This window comes from Cydia pomonella, chromosome 10, assembly GCF_033807575.1.
Source record: "Cydia pomonella isolate Wapato2018A chromosome 10, ilCydPomo1, whole genome shotgun sequence".
NCBI classification, from domain to species: domain Eukaryota; kingdom Metazoa; phylum Arthropoda; class Insecta; order Lepidoptera; family Tortricidae; genus Cydia; species Cydia pomonella.
In genome coordinates this window covers 14406126-14429501 of record NC_084712.1, presented here as the reverse complement: position 1 = coordinate 14429501, position 23376 = coordinate 14406126, and the positions used below count along the sequence as shown (strand labels likewise).

At 38.8% G+C, this 23376-nt stretch overlaps 1 protein-coding gene across 2 annotated transcripts in view; it reads right to left on the bottom strand.

Annotated features, from left to right (window-relative positions):
* Nucleotides 1-294: 294 nt before the first annotated feature.
* Nucleotides 295-23376, bottom strand: part of LOC133522205 (pH-sensitive chloride channel 2-like) — a 46546-nt gene continuing 23464 nt past the window's right edge. Inside the window, exons 2-8 of one of the 2 annotated variants that reach the window (XM_061857439.1) lie at nucleotides 7258-7456; nucleotides 6041-6353; nucleotides 5403-5564; nucleotides 4282-4437; nucleotides 3750-3915; nucleotides 2942-3143; nucleotides 295-2005 (exon numbers count right to left, since the gene is read on the bottom strand). In XM_061857439.1, the coding sequence (XP_061713423.1) occupies nucleotides 1781-2005; nucleotides 2942-3143; nucleotides 3750-3915; nucleotides 4282-4437; nucleotides 5403-5564; nucleotides 6041-6353; nucleotides 7258-7456 (1423 nt within the window). In that variant the 3' untranslated portion in view covers nucleotides 295-1780. The remainder of the gene's footprint in view (nucleotides 2006-2941; nucleotides 3144-3749; nucleotides 3916-4281; nucleotides 4438-5402; nucleotides 5565-6040; nucleotides 6354-7257; nucleotides 7457-23376) is intronic. The other variant, XM_061857440.1, reaches the window with a different exon arrangement.

The window sequence follows — 23376 nt, the reverse complement described above, 5'->3', positions numbered from 1 at the left end:
CAGAGGGGCTCAAGACCTCAAGAGCAAATTTTGCATGCAAATCTCCCCCCCCCCCATCATAGGCTTCCGGCGATGTCAACTTGCCCCATCACCCCCCCTCCCTGAGTTCACTGGCTGGCTACGCCCTTCGGCCGTGCGACAAACAATCCTATGAAGGCCACGCTTTCATCGTCTGTAACAAGTATGACACGAAAGACGGAAAGATAAGCCCATATTGGTTTATAATATGTCATAGGCCATGCAGGATATAATCTGTATCTGTAGCAATTGAAATAAAAATAATAATGTACCTAATACATTAATAATAAATTTTATTAAAATAGCTTACGTCAACTATAAAATGACAAAATATCTTTGCTATAAATGACTATCTAAAGATCACAATATTATATACTACTTACGTCTACGTCATTGACTGGGTGTTAATAATCTCAATCAAATGTATAAATCGGACTTAGAACATAAATATACTCTTAATAAATAACATACTATAATAGTTAATGTCAGGGGAAAGAGAAACGCTCTAAATATAAACGTGTATCTAAATAGACACTGACAGTTACACATACAGGCTGGTAAATGATCTAGACTAGTCGTTTCTGTTAAAACACGTTTAGTCCCCTGCTTAATTTGTCGTTTATGGCAACGGGCCATACATTTGCCCCGGCAAAGGAACATTGGAATGGATTTTATGATGATTGATTTAAACTAAAATTATAATGTAGTGACATAAATTCTATAAAAATGTATTAAAATTGATATTTAATGCTGTGACAAAAATTGGAATCCTACTACGCTAGTGTTTCCCTTACCCCAGATAAATCAACTATGCTTGTCTTGTACTTTAGTGGATCAAACACTTTTTCAAATACTTAATTCTTGAAATATATGATAAAATAATGGTTTGGTAGCTATATGCGGGGTAACTTTGAACAAACTCACAATTTTTTACATTATAGGTACTTAATCACACTTTTTTTAACATTTGAAATGTTACCTTTTCCGCAATATAATTCAACCACAAAAAACCTGTTAGGTATGTTATTAAATATGTATAACTATCCTAATCTACTGGGCAAGGGTTCTAAATTTGTGAAACATAAGGAACAACAAATCTTTGGGTATAAATTATATGGCCATAGCATTAATATTTAACTCCTTAGATACTTTTTTTCTTGTATTTTTTACAGTTTATGATAAACAATCTCATAATAGCAGAGAATACAAAGTTTTTACTCTAATAATGGAATCGAAAGCCCACGGAATCGTTATAAGTAAGACTTTTTTTTTCACGGCTTTGTTTATTCTATAGACTTCTCAATTTAGGAACCAGTACCAATGTAAAACTCTGGTTTATGCTTATTGACGTTTTGATTACATTTAAACGATGCTGCATTCATATCACAATATCTTATATCATTAACACAAAATATTCTTACCGAAACTACTGATTTAGATTTACAATTAACGTAAATCGTAATCAGTAACCTATTAAACATTATCGTGCATCGTGCTATTCCCGCATTCATAAATAGTTATTTTGGGGTATTTCTCATTTTCTTCCATGTGTCTAGACTAGATAGAACTCTCGCGAAATACCCCTCGGTTGATTTTCGTGTCTATATTCGAGTTTAAACCCGTTTCTTATCTATTAAAAAGTTCGTCACCATTATGTGACACTCACTATCCAATATTAAGTCTGTAAAGGCGAAAATCGGTTGTATCAATACTGGCAGTTTACCCTACAACCTCCAGTTCCAAAATTTCCTAATCGACGTATTCAAAGGCAATACACGAAGGTCCAATAAAGAATATTGAAGACTAAGAACAGCAAGGGGAAGAGGACCCGAGATCGCTTGTCGATCCACGTGGCGATCTCCTGCGGGGTCATGGTGGTCCAGGTGTGCTTGGGCTCGTCGGAGCCGTCGCTGGGCGGCGCGCCGCCCGTCAGCTCGTCATAGCTCTGCGTCGTGATCGTCGGCAAGTTCAGGGCGGACGGGAAACTCTGGAAACGAGGAAAATGGTTTGTTACATATGTACACAGTAGGTACCTCACCTAAAGTTGGATTTAAGGTACCCACATTATACGAAGAGGGCTTATTGGGACACCTTAAAAATTCCTGTACATATAAATAGCTGTTTTACAAAATTTACTTGTATCTGACACGATAAAAAGGATGTTATTAAAATGTAGCTGGAAAAGGAAATGTTATTAAAATGTAGCTATTAGAACTTTCCATTCGGTTTCACCTATTGCAAAAAACACCAAATGATACAACCTTGAACTACTACAACATTTACAACAGTCAAGTAATTAACCAAACTAATTAACGAGATTAAATCAATTTCTTTAAAAACGTTTGCGTTTTTTATTAACCGAACTCGTTTTGTATGTATGGACTTCAAGGAGATGTAAATGTCTCGAGGACAAATTTCTTCGTGCATGCGACAAAATCTTCCATCCTATAAAGTAGGTACATAAGTACTCACTTTAAGAGCTATTACGGGGTCAAACTAAATCTACAAATTTGAATGAAATGTACTTCACCTTGCTCAATCTAAACTCCAGTGACGCGTGAAAATGAACAAAAAATATGATTAGACTCAATCGATTCCGTACCATCAGTCAGCATTTATATTTTGTACTGACTATTTTCAAACAAATTTAACAAATTACTATTTTATAACACTTTATTTTCTGTAGTCGAGGCAACTGCACCCACCGAAGATACAGCGGTAAATAAAGAGTTAAAGACCGAGAACTGCGGTCACTGACGTCACTGTTGGAAGGATTTATATACATGCACAGTGATGTCGTTATTATAGCCAGGGCTTGCAGGGTCGGCGATGGTCTGCCGCTAGAGTGACAAGGAGGAGCGCGGCTTAAAAATTTGGCCATAGGTGACTACAGGTAAAAAGATCTGATAGTCGGTGCACTTACATGTACAGTGAGGTAATTATTAAATCCAGGGCCCGCCGGGTCGGCGCTGGTTTCCCGCTGCAGCGACGAGCAGGAGCGCGATTTGGTGAGCTGCGGCGAGGACTCCTGCAGCTCTTTCTGGAGCTCCTTCCGAGCAAGCCGGGGCGTTAACGTGCTCTTCAGAATGTATTTACTATTCACTTTCTTCAGGTTGACTACTTTCCTGAAAAACGTATATGATATTAAATAAACGTAGGTAAGATTTACATATTAACGCCAGGCAAGATTATTTTTGGCCCTGAGATATTGTCGCTACAAATAGCTAGTCAAATATGCTAATTTCAACGAAAAATTCAAAACATTGTTTAATTTTTTTATACAATGTCGGTGGCAAACAAGCATACGGCCCGCCTGATGGTAAGCAGTCTCTGTAGCCTATGTACGCCTGCAACCCAGAGGAGTAACATCCGCGTTGCCGACCCTAACACTCCGCACCTTCGTTGAGCTCGTTGAGTGTTGGAACACTAAAAGCAATTATTCGTCCTTTTGTGATGTAAATATCTTATTGTATTCTAAATATTTTTCCTTGCACTTTTGGGAGTCTTTTTTAGCATTTTTGGGGTAAATTCGTTTATAATCTATATTCTCTATTTATTCTTCGATAAAATTTCGAAGGCCAAATAGAATCTTGTCAGGCTATTATTAGACTACCTGCCCACAAATATAAGGAAAGGACATAAATTATTAAATCATGATCTTGCTTTGTGAACCAAAATAATAAGAGTATTAAAGTTTTGTTTAAAATTGGATGGATTTCAGGGCTACTTACTTTCTTCGCCAAATTGTGTTAACAAATGCAAACTCTACTAAAGCCGAGAAGATGAAACCGATGCAACCCAAGAACCAAATTTCACTGGCCTTGATGTAGGACACCTTTGGCAGCGTTTTGGCCTGTGAGGAGGCCAGCGTAATGAACGACAGCATCGTGCTGGTGCCTAGAAATTACAACAAGACCATTTTATAGATAACTAAACCCACAAAAGTTTCAGATTGTAAGAGAGATAAGACTTGTAACAAAATAGAGACATAACCGTTACACATGCATAACCGCATGCGTTTAACATGCATAACCGTTAGGAAAACTTGTAAAAACAATTTAAACTTTGGTTTTGGGGATGGAGGAAAGTAAAATTATTCCCCTGTATGTGATGAGAGTGGAAGGTGAATGTAGCAAAAAGCTTAGAGTAAAAGCGATGCTAGGCATTTTTCATCTGATATTGTTTGTTATTGTTTTTTATTCAATGTTTGTTATTTTAGACAATAGTCTCGTAATAGTTATTTATCTATTTATGATATCTTACCTAACGTTATTCTAGGAGCAGAGGCGTCAGCCTGCAACCAGAAGGTGACCCATGACATGGCGACAATCATCATGGAGGGAATGAAGTAGTCCATGAGGTAGTAGCCCACTTCTCGACCCAGTTTAAACGTGAACTTTAGGGCACTGTAGTTTCCAGCTGAAAATTGAAGAGACTGTTAGGAACAAATTAAAGTATGTAATCCTAATAAGCTGAGGGTGTTGTTCATAACCTGTCCGATAGATGATCATTCTGCCTACCTACTCATTAACACTATTTAAAGATGGTAGGGATTATCGCTCGGATTCGACTTCATGGTATAATTTTTTTTAGTGTTATGGTTACTTGTATACTTGATGGAAGGGGGCAAGGAAATACCTATTGCCTTATTGCTTTAAGGACGACTCACGCTAGGACGGTCCGGGTCCGGGCCAAGGCGTCCGTCACTTATTTGTCTATAAAATGCATCGCGTTATCACAGATCACCCGCTACCCAGTTGTCTGGAAGAGATCGCTCTTTAGCGATAAGACCGCCTGTTGTCTACCTCTACATTTAATCAATTGTTTCTTTTCTTGTACCTTTTTACTGAGGTGTGCCAATAAAGAGTATTCTATCTATATCTATCTTCTATCCATGTATCACCCGTCATAGAAAACGAAGTGTCGGATGCCTCGGTCTGGACTCGGACCTTTCTGGCGTGAGTCACCTTTTAAAGTTATAGCCTTGATAGTCAGTATTTAATTAATTTTACAGTTTTGCTAGTTGATGTCAATCGTAACGAGTGCTACGGTTTTCTTACTAAACAGATTTATCACATGATATTTTAGAGAAAATCAGTCTTTGCTTCCATCCGATATTTTAAATCCCAGGGTTTGCAAAAAAAAACGAAAAATCCTCGGTCTGTCGGACTAATATGGAAGAGTAATAGAGATTATATTTGAGAGAGTAATGGGATAGGTATCCCACATATCCCACAGCTATGCTACAGAGCGTAAACGATCTGCATTTTGTCTACGCACCCTAAGAAGGTACTCAACTACTCGTCTTGGCATGTGTAGGCAGGTATCATCTAGGCGTAACAACACCCTGTAAAGACGCCACCAACATAAATAAAGGACATTACATCTACCTCCCCCCAGCCGCATATTTACAATATCGCCTCGAACGACCGATTCATTGGTCCAGTAGTCAATGAGAGAGTACTCCGTGAGATGCAGCTCAGATGAGAGATGCACGGGGTTGTCTCTTTCCCACATGATGCGCAAACTAGATGCGTTGTATTTCCCTGAAAATATAATGCTAATCAATAATGCAAGTCACTACGTCCCTCTTATGTACTCAGTAGGTACAGGTACCTAAAGTTAGGTATACAAATGTTCACCAACTATCTAAAGCAAAATCAAACAAAAGTGCTCTTTAAGTACAAGTATTGCAACATTAAAATTCCTAGGCAGAGACCACGTGTCTGGTTAAATTTTTCTTAATAATTAATTTAACTAAGTAAATTAGTACTATTCTACAGTACCTAGATTTATTAATAGAATTTTAAAATACAACTTTGATATATATTTTACTTTTTAGTAGGTATGACGTCATACAAAATCTGTAGGTAAATTGTTGTTAATCTGTGACCTACTCTTACTACTAAAGTACCTACTGTATTGGCCTATACAAAAATGTTAAGTTTAATTGTTTATCTTTCGCGGAATTTAGGGACATTGGATAAAACAAGAACTGTATACTCGATACTCAGTTACTCACAGCTTTCGAGATTCATCGAACAAGTTTGGTCGTCAAACGGGAACTTCTGCAGGTTCATCCAGCAATAGAGTACGGCTTGCATGCGTCTGCTGAACAGCACCTCGCCATCAGGTGCTATGGAGATCAGCACATCCTTGCTGTCCGTCCCCATGAGGCTGGACGACTGCTCGTTGGACATGTACAGGTGGGGGACCCATATCCGCTGCCGTAGGTCGTTTTCGCCGATGATTCTGGTGCGCTCAGGGGAGTAAAGAGCGTAGGCAAGCCGAGCATCGGTCCATCTTAATTGCAGGAGGAAATGCAATTTGAAGTTCTGAAAAAGATATTTCGCTATTATATATTAAGTAGAAGGTGTATGGCTGTGTTGATAATAGTCACTAATACCTACAATTAAGCAGGTAGGTAGGACGCACATGTCGCACATGCCTGGCTCGTAGCGTTCCATGCGCTTAGGTACTCGTGTATCTGTCAGAATGGCACCGGATGTCCGTTGGACTCAACTATGCTGATAGCTATTTTCTAGTATTTTGTGGAACTTGAATTTATTCAAGTGCACCAGTAGGTAAAATAAAGCATAAAAAGTTCTAAAAATAAAGTTCAATAGTTTTTAAGTAATAAATACGCTTTATAATATTTAAGTACGAGTATAGTAGTCGCCTATGTCAATTATTTGTCGATTTTTGGTTAAAGGTGAAGTTCAGGGGCTAATAAGGTGCGGTAGATTGAACTCCGTCGAGGTGGATGAAGTAGGCACAGCGGCACTCTAGGCACAACTGGAACTACGACTGCAAGTTGAGTTGCTTCTACATAGATAGGCAGACAATTGCTGTAATACCTAATTTGTAGACTCTGGCGCTATCACATCATGCGCCTCCGCGAGCTGGATGATGTAGAATGTAGACGTAGGCGCTGGCGTCGGTAGGCGTCTGGTATCTGGTTGCTTAACTAACGTGCCAATTGTTAACGCTCCGTAGCGTAGTGTATTCATCTCTCTCTATCACTTTTCTATATTAGTGCGACAGTGACAGTAGCATTTCGTTCTCTGCGAAGCGTGGACGATTGGCGCATTGGCTACGTACCCTAAGCAGCAGGCAGTGGTAAAAGCACTCGTGCGCTAGCCGCGACAGGAACTAAGACTACGAGTAGATTGTAATTCTACAATTGACAAAGACAGGAAACAATTGTAGGAACGGTTAGTTAACTCCGGCGCTACATACCAAATCATGCGCTTCCGCGGGCTGGATGAAGTAGACATAGGCGCTGGCGTGCACGTACACCACGTCGGTAGGCGTCTGATATGTGGGCAGCAGCAGGCGGTCGTAGCGGCACTCGTGCGCGAGCCGCGACAGGAACTCTGACTGTGTGTAACTGTCGCCGTTTTCCAGCGACGGGCATTCCACCGGCGCCGGCGCCGGGCTGCAAAACAAAATATCACGTTCTTAGTAAGTAGTCTAGGTTAATAAAGCAAAATAGTGACGTCTATGCTTTTGATTGTGCAAAAACACAATCAAGAATGCTACAAACGGATCGGCTACTTAAACGCAGGCACCTACTTATGCACCTATGTCGTAGCATTTCGTGGATCATGAAATGGTCAACGTCACATCACAGTAGTTGCTATGAAACGATTTAAAAAGGGAATTTAAATGTAGCCTTAACTAACACAATGCAATTAATGTGACAATTAATTTGACGACCAGTTTGGCCTAGTGGGTAGTGACCCTGCCTACGAAGCTGATAGTACGGTCGCCAAGCCGCTCAGAGGCCAGATTTAATTGACTCAGCTCGGCCTTACCCACAACCGGTATCAATGTGTTCGGACAGTTCTCCTGATCACCGTACATGCGGTAGTAAAGCGGAAAAATGGTGGAGGGGATAGTAATGACGTCACAAAGATGGCGGCCGGACCTATTCTTTTTGGCGGTGTATCTCGAAAACCACTTAACCGATTTTAATCATCGAGGTGTCAAATAATAGCTTATATTATGGAGATTATTTCCTTTTCTACAAACATTTACGTGAAACCTATAGGAAAAAAAATAATCACAAAAAACAGTTTTTTTATAAAATTATTTTTTTTTATTTTGTAAAAATCTCCGTAAATATTAGCATTTCGCAAATTTTGTTTAATATAAAACATATTGCTTCATTATCAAGGAATATAATGAGCCTTAAAACATACAGATCGAGTAATAAACAATGAAGCTACACTCATTTATTTGCGCATGGGTAACGATAACTGGCTTTTACCGGTCGAAACTGTGGTGACTGTTACGATACGTATTGAATGGAATTTATAGAGTATCGGTTTTAATTACTGAAATTATAATTAAAATTATAAAAACCAGACACAATAATGTTACCTTACTTCGACGTTTAGTCTCTTTTTTCGTCTTAATCATAGGTAGGTACATATTTCTTTTTACTTAAAAATGTTATACAGGGTGAACTTTTAACCACCAGTCATACTCTGCGCAGCGACTTTATAGGTCATACTTAACAACTTTTACTATGGGACCAATTCCGAAATCGCGAAAAAAATTTTGACTGTCCCAAATAAAGGTGCGACCAACTTTACCAGACCAACACTTTTCCAAACTGAGCTACAGCTGTCCGATGAAGTTAAGTACTTAGGACTAACTCTCGACAATAAACTCAATTGGAACAACCACATCAACAAACGGATAGACAAGGGATGATTGGTAGGAGGTGGGGACTCAACTCGAAAATTACCCTCTGGCTCTATAAGACGATAATCCGCCCCTTACTCTGTTACGGTGCTCTGGTTTGGTGGCCAAGAACAAACCTAGGCAACGTACGAGACAAACTACAAAGACTTCAAAGGCTCGCATGCGCGGCCACCACTGGCTGCACGAGGTCTACCCCGACTGCAGCCATGGAGGTCATGCTAAACCTTCCACCGCTGCACCTACACATACAGCAAGAGGCCAGTCTCTCAGCGGTAAGGTTGCGAACCCTCAAGATATGTTCTAACATCACAGGAGCTCTTCACACAAAATGCCTGGAAAAGGTGTATGACGAATTTCCAGTGCTTAGGTCAGGCACGGACCGGATTCACAAACAAGCTATCTTCGATAAAAGGTACAAAATACAGTTATATGAGGACGACAATCATGAAGGACTCAATCCCCGGGAGCTCAGAATCTTCACTGATGGGTCCAAAACAGACAGCGGATCGGGCTCTGGAACCTTCTCAGAAGACCTGAACATGTCGATCACCACTCCGCTAGGAGCCCATAACTCGGTATTCCAAGCTGAGTGCATGGGCATCATAAACGCGGCCGCTGCCATCACTGCAAGGAAGGTAGTAGGATCCTCCATCCGCATACTCTCCGACAGTAGAGCAGTCTTAATGGCTCTAAATAGCCATATAGTTACATCCAAACTTATACACGAATGCCACGAACGACTAATGGAGGTATGTCATAATAACAAGATCACCCTACAATGGATCAAGGGACACAGTGGATCCCGAGGTAACGATGCTGCGGACGAGCTTGCCAGGCAAGGATCGAATGCGGGGGCGATTGGTCCGGAACCGATTCTTCCGATACCATTTAGCAAGGTACGCTCAATGCTGCTGGCACGTACAGGGAAACTACACACAGAACACTGGCTGAACCAGACTGGATGCAGACAGGCAAAAGAAGCCATGCCTGGCATCAACGGAAAACTCACAAGGGCGCTCCTGCAACTAGGGAAGGTCCGACTGAGTATGGTAACCAGTGTCATAACAGGTCATGGACTATTTAACAAACATCTCTTCACAACAGGTGTCACAGACAGTCCCCTGTGCCGAGGTTGCATGGAGACAGAAGAAACAGCCTCTCACGTGGTGCTGGAATGCAGCGGAGTGACTCCATACAGGGCTATACATCTCGGATCTCCGAGAGACCTCCCCGAGGTCCTACTCAACATCAAAGGTTTGATAGGATTCCTCGAGGAGCTGGGCTGGCAGGACTAGCCCACCCCCAACATATCACGCAAAATAGGCGCAAGTCGTCGAGTTGCGGAAAAATCGCCCGAATACAATACAATACAATACAATACAAGGTGCGACCAGACCGCAGCTTAAAAAACGGTCACGATACGGAATCGCAGTGACGCGTCGTATGCGTACCGTTTTTGACGCATGCTCCCCACACCGCTGTTTAAAAAACGGTGACGGTACGGAATCGCAGTGACGTGCTTCACGCGAATCTTTTTTGTTCGCAAAACAGTTGCGTCTTTTACGTCACCGGTACGGTGTCTGCCATAAGATCTCCGTGTAATATTTTTTGCGATTTTTACGCAGTTCAATTTACGGTGCGTCAGCTTATTTTAAGCAGCGGTGTGGCGAGCATGCGTCATGGACCCGTGTACGTCCTTAAACTACGTCCAAAAGAGAGGTATGGGCATTGTGAATGTCATCTCGCTTTGTGTGGTAGGGCACAGCCAGTGGGTGTCATTCCAGATCCAAATTTTCTTGCGTGATTCGGCATTGGTCCCATAATAAAAGTTGTTCAGTATGACCTGTAAAGTCACTGCGCAGAGTATGGCTGGTGGTTAAAATTTCATCTTATACCTATATTCGACACAAGTAGTAAGTACTTACAGACCAACTATGATACACATTTTGCCTGTATAGTGATACATAGTGAATAAATTAATACCTGATTTAAAAAATAAAACAAAAATAACAAATAGCATGTTATTTAATTCAGTAATCACTAATCAGTCTAAAACAATGAACATCATACTTTTAGATTAGACAACAAAATGTATATTTATACTGTGTTTCGACTTGAAAGATTTTACTGCTTTAAAACATAAGACAAACCTACCAACCAAATGTATAAAAAAAAATGTTTTTTGTGATTATTATTTTCCTATAGGTTTCACGTAAATGTTTGTAAAAAGGAAATAATCTCCATAATATAAGCTATTAGTTGACACCTCGATGAATACAATCGGTTAAGTGGTTTTCGAGATACACCGCCAAAAAGAATAGGTCCGGACGCCATCTTTGTGACGTCATTACTATCCCCTCCCACCATTTTTCCGCTTTACTACCGCATGTACGGTGATCAGGAGAAACGCCCGAACACATTGATACCGGTTGTGGGTAAGGCCGAGCTGAGTCAATTAAATCTGGCCTCGGAGCGGCTTGGGGACTACTAATAGTAAAAGTTGTTCAGTATGACCTATAAAGTCGCTGCGCAGAGTATGACTGGTGGTTAAAAGTTCACCCTGTATAAAATTTTTAAGTAAAAAGAAATATGTACCTACCTATGATTAAGACGAAAAAAGAGACTAAACGTCGAAGTAAGGTAACATTATTGTGTCTGGTTTTTATAATTGTCATTATAATTTCAGTAATTAAAACCGATACTCTATAAATTCCATTCAATACGTATCGTAACAGTCACCACAGTTTCGACCGGTAAAAGCCAGTTATCGTTACCCATGCGCAAATAAATGAGTGTAGCTTCATTGTTTATTACTCGATCTGTATGTTTTAAGGCTCATTATATTCCTTGATAATGAAGCAATATGTTTTATATTAAACAAAATTTGCGAAATGCTAATATTTACGGAGATTTTTACAAAATAAAAAAAAAAATTTTTATAAAAAAACTGTTTTTTGTGATTATTTTTTTTCCTATAGGTTTCACGTAAATGTTTGTAGAAAAGGAAATAATCTCCATAATATAAGCTATTATTTGACACCTCGATGATTAAAATCGGTTTAGTGGTTTTCGAGATACACCGCCAAAAAGAATAGGTCCGGCCGCCATCTTTGTGACGTCATTACTATCCCCTCCACCATTTTTCCGCATTACTACCGCATGTACGGTGATCAGGAGAACTGTCCGAACACATTGATACCGGTTGTGGGTAAGGCCGAGCCGAGTCAATTAAATCGTGTTTCTAGAGGGCTTTTGAGATTTGGCGACCGTACTATGATGGTCCCGGGTTCAAATCCTGGTAAGGGCATTTATTCGTGTGATGAGCATGGATATTTGTTCCTGAGTCATGGGTGTTTTCTATGTATTTAAGTATTTATAATTATTTATATATTATATAACGTCGGGGATAGTGCAATACCGCGTAACTAACAAATGCAGTAAGGTCCAATTACCTTGTACATTCCTTGAATTTCGAACTCTTACGACTTTGTTACTTGCGCGGTATTGCACTATCCCCGACGATATATCGTTGTCTAAGTACCCTCAACACAAGCCTTATTGAGCTTACTGTGGGACTTAGTCAATTTGTGTAATAATGTTCTATAATACCATTTATAATATTTATTATTATTTATTTATAATGTCTGATTTTTTTAAGCGGCGAAGGCATAATACCGTATCCTTTATATTATTAGTGCCTGAATATAAAAACGAAACGAACGAATTATTGTATACAATGGGAACCCTAGAGTCTTAAAATGGCAAAGATGTGAAACTAATAATCCCTAAATAAACCATACCCCACCTAAACGTATACATGTGTCCGCCCCTTAAATTTCTACCTCAAAACTTTATCCCAACTATAGGTAATTTGGCCTTCTGATCGTCTAGTTAAAAGTTAGGACTCCTTGAAGCGAGCCGCGTTTTATTTATTACCTAGATGTTAACATCGGATCAGATATTTATTGTACTAAGTAATTTATTATGTTGATAAGGAATAATTTGAAGCATATTTTATTAAGTTACAGAAACAGAAAAGTCGATGAGTTTTTTGATGTAGTATAAAATATATTTTTATTAAATCTTTAGAATGGTATTTAGGTATTGCAGCATATATGATAATATAAATATAAAATATTTTTGCTAAAATCCTGATACACCTATTAAGTGTTCAGGATATTTTTAGGTTTTATAAATGTATAAACGAATTACAAGTTTATTTGCTGTCTAATATGCTTTATGAAAATTAAATATCAGGGTGACTATTATTCCACTCAAAGATACCAATGGACTGCACTTGCCTGTCAAAGGGTCTCTAAAATAAACCACTTCCAGAATAGTCTGTGTTCCTAAACCCAGCTTGATATTTAAGAATTGATTTTGTATAACTTAGAACCTGATTGCAATACTCAGTACTTCGTCTCTACACCAAAAAGCCAGAAATATGATAGAAAAATATTGTATTTAAGTCTTTAGAAATATAACATTAATTTTCTACTCAGATAAATTATAATTCTGGAAGATTTAGGTAATTGAACCTTTAGTACTTTCTTTCTTTAGTACAAGATATTAAAACCATAGTCTCACGTCAATTGAACCTTTAAAAGAGAAATATATACCTACCATATCAGTTTTCTATACCAAAACTAAAAGAAGCCCTAAAACAATGTGTGACTCTACCCTAATCCTACCCTTAGACCCTAATTTAGTATGCCCAGATCACAGATCGTACTTACTCCTACCATGGATCTAGTGCTTTGGAACATACACAAGTGTGACTCTAAGTCTAAATTGTAATGTTTGGCAGGCGAAACCGAGAATGCAACCTATAAACCAGTGTTCTTGGTTCCCCTCCTTGCGCCCGCGGGCATGGTGGCAGGAGTAAGCTACCTTAGCGTGTCTATGGGTATTAATCAGCATCCTCGCATACACCCGCACCAGCCACACGGGAAACCCTACCATGACTAAACCCTTTTTTGTGTTTGGTATCAATCACGACAGAAGTTTTCCCCGCAACCAGCACAAGCATGAACCAGAGCACCGAAATATATAAGAAATAGATTTAATACAAGACCTAGCCTCAATTACTGCAGACTTCAGTGAGCAGAGATTACTCCCAATGGCACGCACTTCCTGTGATGCCCTCACTTCACTCCCATCTAACAGATTGATTTTGAGACTAGGAAGAGTATGTTCGCCTCTTATGTTGGTATAAAAGACACGCCAAGTACTCTCAACTTGGAGCAAAAGACTTCCTAACGCCTCCCGTTTACCACAGGTAGGTGGAGCCGCTTAGACGGACAAACTGTCAGTATAAACAGTGATCTGGCTATATAAAATAGTAAAGTCACCCCTTAGGAAAGCTCTAAAACATCTAAATTGAATTCTATGAACAAAGCTCTTCGCAAAATCAAACAAAAAAAAATAAATGAAGTTCCCTTAGACACCATGATCAAAGTTTAACGTTACGAAAATTGTTTTTCGCAAAATCAAACAGACATAATTCTAAGTCCCAGCTATACAACGATATTGTCCCTGCATAGCGTGGCGGCACTCGGAAAGACACAGTGTAGAAAACTTCACAATAAAAGAATCTCCACCATATTCTAAGTTTAGCGTTACGACGATATTGTCCCCGTAAAACCAAACACAGACACAATTTACAAGTTTAAATTTACCAGGATAATTCCCAGCAAAAACAAACAAATAGAAAGAATAGTAAAGAAACTTCTTTTACCAGAATTACTCCCAAAGCCAGAGACACTGCTAGTCCGATGGTCGAAGAATGAATGCCAGCCCAAGGACCTCACAGGCCTTTTATACTCTTTACTAGCGACATCTTGGCGACCTACCGGTGACAGGTGACGTAACGGTAACATACTAGCGACATAACGGGAACATACTAGCAACATAACGGTGACATAATAGCGAAGTAACGGCTATATAACGACGACATAACAGTGACATAATGACGACGTATTAGCGATATAACGACATAATGGTCACATAACGGCGACACAACAACGACATAACGGCGACATGCTAGCGACATAATGGCGATATATCTGCGACACAACGGCGACATATCATCGTTTAATGACGTAATTCTATCTTAGATGAACCAGGGCATCGAAATCAGAGAAGAGGTTGTTCGCCTCACAGCAAGTGACGGCGTTCGATTCAAGAAAGAAGGTTATAAGTTTCATTTTATTTACTACCCTTTATACTTATGTCCATAATAGCTTAATACCGATTATTATCTGTGTCCCTTTCATGCACGCGACTCTAAAGAAAGATGGAGATATATTCAATGACATCAACGCACACACAACCAGATGGCTATTTATCGAACAGTATTGGCCTAACATTATTAGTGTGTTGCCATGGTAACCCATACGACTTGACAGTTCGTGGACTAATAATATTAGTATAATACCATTCGAGAAATGGGGCCCAGCAGTCGAATAGTAATCAGTTTGAGTAGCCCATAGAAATATTAAAAGGGAACGCTCCAAAACTTGTCAAATATGAATTTGCAAACATTACTATACTTTAAGATTTTCAAGTTTTGTTTTCTGATAACCACGCCCGTGTTGAAGTATGTTTGTTATTAACCGTGGATGCATGTTATAGGAACTAAAACGTGAAATCAATTTTCAACAAAATCATGAATGAAAAACTCAAACGAAAAGGGCTCTAGTATTACAAGTCATTTTATTTATTTGGTTTGAAATAAAAACCAGGCTAATATTACGCAATAGGTATATCGCTAGGTACAGATGGGAGACTATTATTTCGTGGTAGCTATCATCTTTAAGGCGATAGTGGACGACCACTTCTCTGTACAAACGTAGTTCCCATTTTCATCCCTGGATATTGGCTTTATAGAAAATGTTTTACACTATTTAATGTATCTTAGCTATAGCTATGCCCATTTGATTACGTATTATAAGATTTAGGAGCGAAAAACATTTTTTTAAAGCTTCCAATTCTTACAATATTTACAATAGGTATCGAAAAAAATCAAACGAATGGCATAGTTATGGTTGACAATCATCAAATTGGGTAAAAATGATTTCTGTTATGATTAACATTATTATTGGATATTAAATCCAACTTTATGGAGAAGCGGGCGTCCCGTTTCCTCTTAACAATGTTAGTATTTTCTATAGAATTGAGGTCCCTACGTATCGATGTCAATATTTCACTTTGTTAATCCCTCGATTTTGCTGGTAAAAAGTTCTAAGTACTTATAGGGATTAGCATCCTCAATGGTTGACAGTGACACCCTGTTGTCAACTCTGTTGCTAATGACGTAATTTTAAAAATATGACAAGTACTAGGACAGTGACGGGCACTCGGATGTCTACACTGTCTATGACCGTAATAAGATTCATATACTAGCCGTGTCTTATCCAACCTCGACATTGGCAGAATCATCAACACCTTGATGGAGCCATAACACGAAAAATTGATTGAAAATTATATAGTGATTATATAGTTTATTTACTTTACATCAATACCATAAGTTAATTTTCTTAAGCAGCCTTTAATCCAAAATGCATCATCTTTACCGCTTAGACTTGTGCTTATGACTAAGGAAGACCCAGACCGCAGATAAATGAGTAGGTACGGTGAAGCACTGTCTGAGAGACACTAAAAGATACTTAGGTCTAAGTTTCCTGTTACCCGATCGTAAGTCATTCATAAAAATAAGCACTTAAAGCAAGTCATACCTATACATTATTCATTGTCTTGGGGGGGTAATTTTTCCACTGGAAAATTATGAGGAAATACTCATTACAGGTACCTTACCTACAGTTGGAAAATTCTTTAATATTGCTTAATTCACAATATAGCTCTAGTAGGTATAGGATGTGCACACTCCAGAGGAAGGTAAAATAGTAGATTGGTAACCAAGGGATGAAAGGTGATTCCTGTCCAGTTAGTTCGAGGTACTCACTGAGTTCCGAATAATATAGCCAATAGTCCGAGACTGAAATGGTGTTTTTCACCCGAGTCAAACCCTCTACATTTCATTTCGAATTCGGGGAAAGTAAAATACATGTGCATTTTAAAAAAACACGGCTTAGTTTAAACTCCAGAAGTATTTCTTGAGGGTACTTTAAATTAAGAATTTAGATAAAAATATCATTATTTATATTTATTGAATTGGGAGTTAGTTATCAGAATGGAAAATAAAGAAAAAACCTGCTTAGAAAGTACAGTGATCTAGAGCCGAAACGTTTTTCTGCGCACTTTTTAGAACAACAAAGTGGGCCATTTCAGAGATTATTCCCACATGAGTAATAAAAAAATATTTATGTAGAAGAACTACCTATAAACAGAAGAACTTTCACAGATGGATTTTTAAGGTTTCGCAGCCAAAGTGGTAAAATCCATAGTTCTACATGTCCATCTGTAAGTCGCAGGTATTTAACTCGGAAATTATGAAATAATAAAATTATAAATTGTATCTGCGAAGAAATTCAAAGGTGTATGTGAAGTTCCCAATCCGCATTGGGCTAGCGTGGGGACTATAGCCCGAGCCCTCTCGCGCATGAGAGGAGGCCTGTGCTCAGCAGTGGGACGTATATAGGCTAAATTATTATTATTATTATTATTATAAATTGTATAGGGTTAAGTACATTTTATATACTTTATACTATGTATTTAAATTCCAGAAAATGCAATTTCAGGTAAACTATTCGTACATGTAACTGTAACTATATGTAAAAACTGGCCAAGTGCGAGTTGGATTTGCTTCCCAAGGGTTTCGTAATCACACTTTTTTTCTTTAATAGGTAACGTTAATGTTGCCAATAGTTGCCACCTTCATTTTGATGCGAGTAACCATAACTGGAATTTAGGTTGTCAACCACTAAAACATTTTTCGATCGTCATCGTCGATTGTAATGTTTGAATTGAGATTTCGTATACCAAACTGTAATTGGGTACTTTTCATATAGGGGCTCCCAACTCAACTATAATATTCATTTCGAAACGGTTTAGTCAACTATAATGAAATGGACCAATCACAGCTCGCCGCGGTGAAGAGGACGAAACAAACCGATAGGTAGCTCAAATTAATTATTTATTTTAGGTTGTATAGTAGAAACAATTGCTTCATAAGTCATAAACGCACATGTGACACCCTTAATATAGCAACATCCATAGACTACGAAAACTGCTTATCATTGCTTGTTAGTCTCCCTCTATTAACTCGTAAAAAAAGTATTGCATACAATAGTGATCTAATCAAGCTTTTCAATCTCGTACCTCACTTTGGCAACACGGCAAGCTTCGTTGCCAAAACAAGGTACTCGACTGAAAAGCTCTCTATTATATCACGATAGTATAAAATAGTATTACCTTATACCGTTACAGGTAAAAAAATAACATTGTGTTTGAGTTAGTTGGTAGAGCGATTCGGATTTACACATAAATCCCTGCATGCATATCATATTTAGTGTTACTCATATTTATTTATCTAAGTACGAGTATGCTTTATCACGAATACACGGTTGCAAAGATTGTTAGTTAAGAGGATTTATTACTTTGCATTTATAATGTTACAGTCAGGTTTGCATGAACACGTTTTTCTCGCCTTAAACTTTATTATTATCATATGTTATAGTGTATCGCATTATTGCATTTAAAAGGGTAACGTTAAGATCCTAATACTTCCTCTCCTGTGCAGCGAGTATTTTTAGGGTTGTCAACTAGGAACACACGTCCGTCTGTCTGCCTGTCTCTCCATCCGCGGCTTTCACCGTGATCGTTAGAGCTGGAACGCTGAAATTTGGCATGGATATTTAATGCCGATCGGAAGCCTAACGCTAACTGCATTGATATCAAATCAATAACTTTACAGGAGGTCGAAGCCGGGATAAAACGCTTAAAGGCCAATAACTCCGTTGGACCTGATAACTTGCCGGCGTATATTGTAAAGGGTTGTGCGGAGTTTTTGAAGATTCCGATACAATATATTTTTAACCTGGCGCTCTCTTCTGGGTCATATCCTCGAAGTTGGAAGGTGTCTAGAGTGAGGCCGATCCCGAAGGCGGGTGACACTTCCGTCGTTGAGAATTACAGACCCATAGCCGTTCTTCCCACCCTTGGCAAGCTGTTTGAGTCCATACTTTACCGGATTCTATCTTCCCAGGTTCGGCCCTTTTTGTGTGACGCGCAGCATGGCTTTCGGCCAAGTCGTTCGGTCAACACGAATCTGTTGATACTGACTGAAAACCATGCTCAGCATCTTGACAAAGGTGTTCAGGTCGATGTCATTTATTTCGATTTCTCGAAGGCTTTCGATCGCGTGGATAACGATGTGCTGCTTAGGAAACTTGATGAAATTGGTTTCTCTCCCAAGCTACTAGCCTTTTTTGCCAACTATCTGCGCGATCGGCAGCAATTCGTCCGACATGGCTGTTTTGTCTCGACTCCTTACCACACCCGGTCCGGCGTGAGTCAGGGCTCCATCTTGGGACCCTTGTTTTTCGGCATCATGATTAACGATCTCAAATCAGTTCTTCGGGCGGCTCAATGTCTCTTGTATGCTGATGATCTGAAGCTGATATACAGGATTGAGCAAAGAACTGATTGCGAGACGTTACAGGAGGACATCGACCTGGTGTTTCGGTGGAGTATGCACAATAAACTTCATTTCAACCCAGTCAAGTGTTGTGTGTGTACATTTAGCCGCTCTCGTTCCGCTATATATGGGCATTATATACTGGGGTCAGAGCCGATAAATCGTGTCTTTTCCGTCAAGGATCTGGGCGTAGTGTTTGATGCACGGCTAACTTTTCACGAGCATATTTTTTCTCTCGCGAAGAGCTTCTTTCAAAGGCTGGGTTTTTTAATCCGAAACCTTCGCGATTTTCATGACCCGGTGGCTATAAAAATGGTGTACAATGGTCTAGTAAGGAGTAAGCTGGAGACTTCGTCGATCATTTGGAACCCCTACGAGTCGACGTATGCTTTACTGCTTGAGAAGGTCCAGAAAGCGCTTTTAAGGTTCCTTTATAAAAAAATATTCGGATTCTATCCGTACCTGTACCCGACAAAGTATCTTCTCGGCTCCCTCGGGTACAATTCCTTGGAGGTCAGGCGGAATTACCAACTCCTTGTCATGGCATGCCGAGCCTTGCGTGGGGAGTCAGACTGTCCCGAAGTTGTTTCTGGTCTCGTGCGCCTGTTTGTTCCGGACGTCCCGAGAATGGCCCTCAGACCACGACAACGCGACCTGTTGGCCGTACCGCCGGCGCGCACCGTATCGCGCAGGAACTCGCCGCTGCCCCGCGCCCTCTCACTGCTCAATGCGCTCCTGGCATCGACGCCTGAATGCGATCTATTTGCTTGGCGATAGGCGGCAGTGTATAGTGAATGCTTGAGATTCTGTGAGGCGATGGATGCTAGGTGCTCAACTGTCCCAATTTAATTTGTTAATGTGCCATTATTGTTTTATAATTGTTAATACTTATAATTATTAGTTAGTTTAAGTTTCGTGACGCATTGGTTCAACTGTAATGTCATGTAAACATTTTTATCAAGTAAAAAAAAAAAAAAAATTATTCAGTTACGCCAACAAAGTCGTAAAATAAAAACTAGAAAAAAGGCTTTTTTAGGGTGGCTCTCCTACACGAAATGTGGTGTTTTTTTTTTAATTTCGCTTCAACCCTAAAGTGTGAGGTGTGTTGGATAGGTCTTTGCAAACGAATATGGGTCTTCAAAAACCATTTTTTGATAAACATAATATTTTATATAAAAAAAATGTCACCTCTCCTCTAACTTTTGAACTATGGGTCCAAAAAATATGGAAAACATCGGCAAAGTAAAGACCTTCAAGGAAAAATATAGCGAACCTGATCGGTTAAGTCGTTTATGAGTTTTTGCAAAGTCTGTTTTGACGGACGGGTCCCTATGGAACCCTACACTGAACATGGTCCGACATGCTCTTGGACGGTTTTTTTTTCAAATCCTACGCGGATACGCGTTCCGGCATGCGGCTTTTTGAAGGCAGACAGTTACGGCTATTAAAGCCACACAAAACATTAACCCTTGAGACCACTCAAAACAACTTTTGCGACTTTTTGAGCTATATATTATTGCTGATTTTTCTTGTGTTAGGCTCTTTTTCTAAAAAAATTGCCGACCTCTACGCTAGAACCCTTTAGGAGGTAACTTTAAGGGAGGCTCTCTGAGCTATGTTGTTTGCTGATAGGTAGGTATCGGTGCCTGACTAATATGGATTCGTGGCGCACAAGGTCGCGGTGGGAGCCGCGGACGACAAAAATGCTAATATTTACCGTGGCTGATAATATTATGAACCAATTCGCTAAGATTTGCTTTAAGATTAAGCCTAAGCCGCCTGCTACGTACACATTAGAGAGGTAAAGTGTGATATACTTTATATACTTACACCATTGTACAAACTTACCTTCCCTGCTTTTACAAGATTTTATTTAATTTGTATTGCTATTATGTAGGTTTTTTGTGGGAAATTTTCTACCAACTTGAATGGTTGAAACTACTTAACAATGAGCGGAATTCTTCATAGCAAAAATCAAACTGTCAGAGGGATTGACTTAACTGTTTTATCGACTTATCGATAAATATTTGTCACTTAACGAAACACAGGTGTCCCTAATTAGCTGACCGCCACTGTATTTTGGTATAATAGTAAAGAATAAAACAGAAAATACTTTTATGATGTAAATGAACGTAACATTTAGAGCAATATATTGTAGAAGAATCTTCTTTGAAACTGAAATAAGAATCTTTCTGTATCCATTTTTTTATTGTTTTCTTTTAGGATTAACCATTTTAGTAATACGGCACGGAAATCACTCATGAAAACTCAAGTGACATAAATGACATATGTGACGCTGACATGAATTAGGTACTTTAATACGGAGATGCAAATTGCTTATCAAAGAGGTCAAATGTTACAGAATAATCTTTTAAGTTGATTATGGATACCTAATGCGATATTATTCCGTAACATCGATAAGTCGATAAAACAGTTAGGTCAATCCCTCCGACAATTTGATTTTTGCTATGAAGAATTCCGCTCATTGCTACTTAATAATCTAGGTACAGTTTTTTCGTTATAGGTAATGGTCAGAAGTTATTTTCTCTGTACGTGGACACAGTCTAAGCTAAGGGATACTTAATAGCGTTCTAGGTAACAATCACATAATGTGTATTTAATTATAGCAAAAGCCATGCCTAATAAATAATATGATTAACTTTATCGATAAGAGAGTTTCAAAACAAATGTAAATGTGGTACACGGTATAATTAGTTGCGTCATTATAATAACTCTATCCTGTACTTAATATTTAATGTCTACGTCTTGTATTATTTATTCAAGACTGACGCATAATTTTATCTGCATCGCGATTTCGCAAACCACTAAAACATATGACTAATGAATTTTATGTGAGCAACAACATTTGCCTACTTTCTTGATCTATTAAATTACCTACCCCAGATCACAGATCCTGAAATTAAATGAAACCTAGATGTATGATATTCCGATCAATAAACTCTTCTTACCAATTCCCATCACTTAATTAACGCAAAGCAAAGAAAAGATATATAAGGCTCGTGCTGAAAGTTTTAAGTTCAGTTTAAAGAACACCACTGTTTGCGGTCGCGTCGACAAATACCACCACAAAGAGGTTTTATCATATCTGGGCAGAGGATTAAACACACACATAATATATTAGGAATAGTGTTTGGATTGGGATTGCTTAGCCAGGGTTTAAGTAAGATAAGCTACAGCTACTCGCAGTGGAGGTTGGTGGACAATGGATATTGGGTAGGTTGGTATTTACTATTTAGGTAGGTTGACGAGAGTATATAAGTGTCGCGGAGAAACAACCAAATTATTTAAGAGGGGGCTAACGCAATATTGTAGTTTTATATTTAATTTAACGACCGGTCTGGCCTAGTGGGTAGTGACCCTGCCTATGAAGCTGATGGTCCCGGGTTCAAATCCTGGTAAGGGCATTTATTCGTGTGATGAGCATGGATATTTGTTCTTGAGTCATGGGTGTTTTCTATGTATTTAAGTATTTATAAACATTTACATATTATATATATCGTTGTCTAAGTACCCTCAACACAAGCCTTATTGAGCTTACTGTGGGACTTAGTCAATTTGTGTAATAATGTCCTGTAATATTTAATATTTATTTATATTTATTTAACGTTTTAATTAAGAGCATAAATAAATAAAAAGCGGCCAAGTGCGAGTCGGACTCGCCGATGAAGGGTTCCGTACCATTTATGACGTATTAAAAAAAACTACTTACTAGATCTGGTTCAAACCAATTTTCGGTGGAAGTTTGCATGGTAATGTATATCATATATTTTTTTTAGATTTTGCATTCTGTTATTTTAGAAGTTACAGGGACACACATTTTTTCACTTTGGAAGTGTCTCTCGCGCAAAAAAATGATATTAGAAACCTCAATATCATTTTTAAAGTCCTATCCATAGATACCCCACACGTATGGGTTTGATGAAAAAAGATTTTTTGGGTTTCAGTTCTAAGTATGGGGAACCCCCAAAATTTTTTTTTTTCTATTCTTGTGTAAACATCATACTGCGGTTCATAGAATACATCTACTT